Genomic DNA, 3825 nt, shown 5'->3' with positions numbered 1-3825 from the left:
TCTAATTCATTGCTCCTGCTCATTGTTAAAATTACCTTATCCACCCCCATTTCCCACACACCTTTCCTCAATATCTAGGTCTAACGGTAATTTACCAATGAAATGAGAACGCACTGAATCTTCATCATTTGGTTTAACTACGTCCTTTTATCGTTAGAAAGTAGCCAAATAAAAAAAATCGTCGTCAATACTTTCCCCACGAATAATCTTTATTACTACTCATTTTTTTAACCCCAAAACACCCACTCCTTTGGGTAATCGACCAATTGTTTAAAAAAATTTGTTTTCCCTTTGTCTTTCTATTTCTTCACCTATTCTAGGAGAGAAAGGTAATGATACTTTCTGTATCTCACCCTGAGTAAAACTACCTTCGAGAAGTTCTCCAGATAAATCTTTAACCTTATATAACATTAATGTCAAAAACGTGGATATCTTCTAAAATCTTTTATATACCTCAAACACTTCTCCTGTAAAAGTTCCTCTATAATCTTTACTGAAAACAGTTCGTTTTCCAGATAATCTTACTTTATCACCCACCTTTACAGAAAAAGGTTTCTTTAAAAAATGTGTGGTCCTTGCTGTGTCAATTCTATGATCAATTAACTTCGATAAAATAGCACCATTGTTAGCCTCTGTTATTTTTATAGGAGCAAATCCGAGTGCCGAATGAGTCCGTTATTATAATTTTCGATAACTAATCTAGTGATTACTCTGTTAGTTTTTTTCGGATAATACAGTCTATATTTGTTAAAAGAAAGATTGAAAAGTACGGTTGAATCTCTCTATTAAACTTGCTTTCAGATCAGTTGTTATTCTATAGTGTTTTATCGAGTTACGCTCACAATAAGAACTAAAAGTTTTATTAAAAAATTCTGTACCTTGATCAGTTTGGATGTTATAAGGCTTTTTTCCACGTCCAATTATCTTTATCAAACCGTTTAATACGTGTACAGCAGCCTTACTAGTTATTACTTCAGCATCTGCTTGACGAGAAAATATCGATCTTGCTAAGCACGAATCTACCGAGTTTGAATTAGGGTGAGCATGTAGATCTTTAAATCCAATTGCCATGGTGTGATCTAATCCACTAGCAAAGTATGGGGGTCTCAGTTCTTTCAACCTTCTATTTCTTATAATCTGGTTAGGAAAACATGTTTTCTTTCAAACTTCTTAACGTCACTATATTTAATTTTCAATTTTAATTCTTTGTTTAAAAGTTCGTGAACCTTTCTTGCCGATGCAAAGGCTACTGGTGAGTTTTCAATGTCAAAATAAACCTTCTCTAATATCTTTTCAGTTTTACTCATTCTTGTATCTCTCCTTCTTCCATCTCAAACGCTCCAATTCCACCTTCTTCGTCGACTCTTTCCTGAACTTCTGTCCAAAATGCCATGTTTTCTTCTATCACATATTTAAAGATCTTTGATCCAGCAACTTCCAAAATTTTATCTACCCATCTCTCGAGAACATCGTCCGACAATTTCAAGATGTACTCTTCAAGTTGCATCAAAAAAATCTTTCTCAACCTCTTTTCTAAGGTATTTTCAAGATTCTTTGTCACCGTCTCATCCAATCTTTCTTCATCAACAATCAAAGGACTCCACTTTACTTCTTTATATTTATGAAGTGGGTCTGGAGCATCAAAGGGGGCAAAATCTTCAGACCTCTGTTTCTTTGCTTCTATTTGATACTCCGTACTCGTAGCCATATCCTTTGTTTCCATCGTCTCTCTTACGATTGAATGAAAATAAGGATTGAAAAGACCTCGATTTATATCTTTCCAATTTGACCTTTGACTTTTTCTTTTTATTCTTTCCACCACAACATACAAAATTCAATTCCACTTTCACATCAGTGTGTGTATTTCCATCTACTTCTTCATTCCCTTTAAGACAACATTTTAAGAAACGATGGAAACAACTCACACTTGCCACTTCCTCTATCCCAGTCATCATCCCAAGACAGACAACACACAAATGATTTTTCTTTTCAACATCATCATCTTTATTTCATTTCTTATGCCCAAAGGGGTATGATATCAAATTATTCCAATCTACAACTCTCTTATCAAAAACTACTTGATATTTCTTTAAAATCTCTCTACTTTCGAGAGAAAAAGGATTTTTGTCATTGCCACGTTTGATGTCAAACTTAGGAACTTCACAAAACTCTTTAACAACCCCACTCTTCCCTTTTGGTAAATCAGAAAACTGTGACTTCATGATGAGATCAACCAATTTCTCAAAGTTTACTTTTTTCTCTGTTGTTCTATTCAACCCTATTCCTCTAATCTTGAATTTAGTGGCGATCTTTTTACCCCTTTCTTCAGAAAAAACATCATAACCATAATGTTTGGGACCACCACTACAATATCTTAAAATAACACAACTTTCATCATAATCTTTTTCATCCTCTAATACATTTGTTAAATCTCCTAATTCAGGTTCAAATTCTTCTTTGTCTTCGTCTTTTGAAGAAACGAAAAAAACACTGTCAGTATCCATATACAAAACTCTTGAATCTAATTTCTCAAGTAACTCGTATAAACGCAAACGCGCATAAGCAGTCACGAAAGCAGCCTGAACTACATTACCCTTACGAGTAGAAATTGTACAATCACTCTTCTTGTACCCATGACATAAGATAGTTTTTGAATTGAGAATACGAAAAACTCTCTCTCTCATTGTTTCATCAGTCACAAAATCGAAAAATTCCTTTGGTTCATGAGTTAGACGAGTAATTCGTCTATCAAGATTTCTAGCCCAAAACCCCCAACAAGAATTAAGCAATATCTTAGAGACAAATCTCATCACCGGATCCTTCTTGATCTTATCATATTCTAACTTTATCCCCTCATGTTCTTCATATCTTTCAATATAATTTTGTTTGTCTTCTTCACTCTCACAATTTCGCGGCCAACCCGAATTCTCTTGTTTCACCTTCAAAAACTTATCAACAAAAGGAGCGAACAACCCTTTTTCACTCCCCCGATAATCCCAAACTTCAAAAATTTCTAAGATTTCATATCCCATCCTAACAGCTTTATAAACTTCTACAGTCACCCAAACAGCCTCAATTGATCTCTCATCTCTAGAATGAGAACAAATAGAAGTAAAATTCTGTTCTCTTGCACATTTACCACAAAGAGAAAAAATTAATTTCTCACCCCCACCCTCTGTTTCAAATCTTTTCGGTAAAACAGGATGAAATAAATCGTCAGGAGGTAAAACTCGACATCTCATAACACCAAAATATTTATCTACTGAATAATCGAATTCATTAGGATGTCCTCTAATAATAACTGGATGACCCGTAGGAAACTTCTCTTTTTTCATTACACTAGGGTAAAGAGAAGTAAAATCGTCAGCCTTAATACATTCTCTTGTCAGATCACACTCCTTAAACAAACAAATTGCTTCAGTTCTCCCCCCAAAAAGTGCTTCACGAGGGTTGATCGGCGCTCTCAAATCAGTTAAGTAAGGATCTATCATTTCTAAATGATCTCTTACTTCTGCATCATTTTTCATCATCTTATTCCATTCACATTCCCAAATGTAATGAACATTGTACCCTTCATTTTTTAATCTTGCAATTCTGTCTTGTGTCTCCATTCGAGTCAATATCATTTTTTTCCAGTAAAAAAAGAAACATAATCATTAGAATAACACTTGTTACACCCATGAACATTACAACCCAAAAACTCTAGAACATCGTTAGATTCTTCATGATACCCATCCACCCTTACCATTTTTTCTCCAACTTTAATTGATCGTTCCCCATTACCTTTTCCCGAATACTCTAATTCCCCTGCATAAAATAACAAAT

At 34.4% G+C, this 3825-nt stretch overlaps 1 protein-coding gene across 1 annotated transcript; it reads right to left on the bottom strand.

Moving 5' to 3' along the window:
• Positions 1 to 2009: 2009 nt before the first annotated feature.
• On the bottom strand, positions 2010 to 3611 carry LOC138054444 (uncharacterized). The gene has a single exon (XM_068900879.1). It carries the CDS (start codon positions 3609 to 3611, stop codon positions 2010 to 2012), a length of 1602 nt encoding a protein of 533 aa, XP_068756980.1.
• Positions 3612 to 3825: the final 214 nt, after the last annotated feature.

This window comes from Montipora capricornis, chromosome 6 (assembly GCF_036669925.1).
Source record: "Montipora capricornis isolate CH-2021 chromosome 6, ASM3666992v2, whole genome shotgun sequence".
Lineage (NCBI taxonomy): Eukaryota > Metazoa > Cnidaria > Anthozoa > Scleractinia > Acroporidae > Montipora > Montipora capricornis.
The sequence above is the reverse complement of the archived record's forward strand: the minus strand, read 5'-3'. Positions and strand labels throughout refer to the sequence as shown.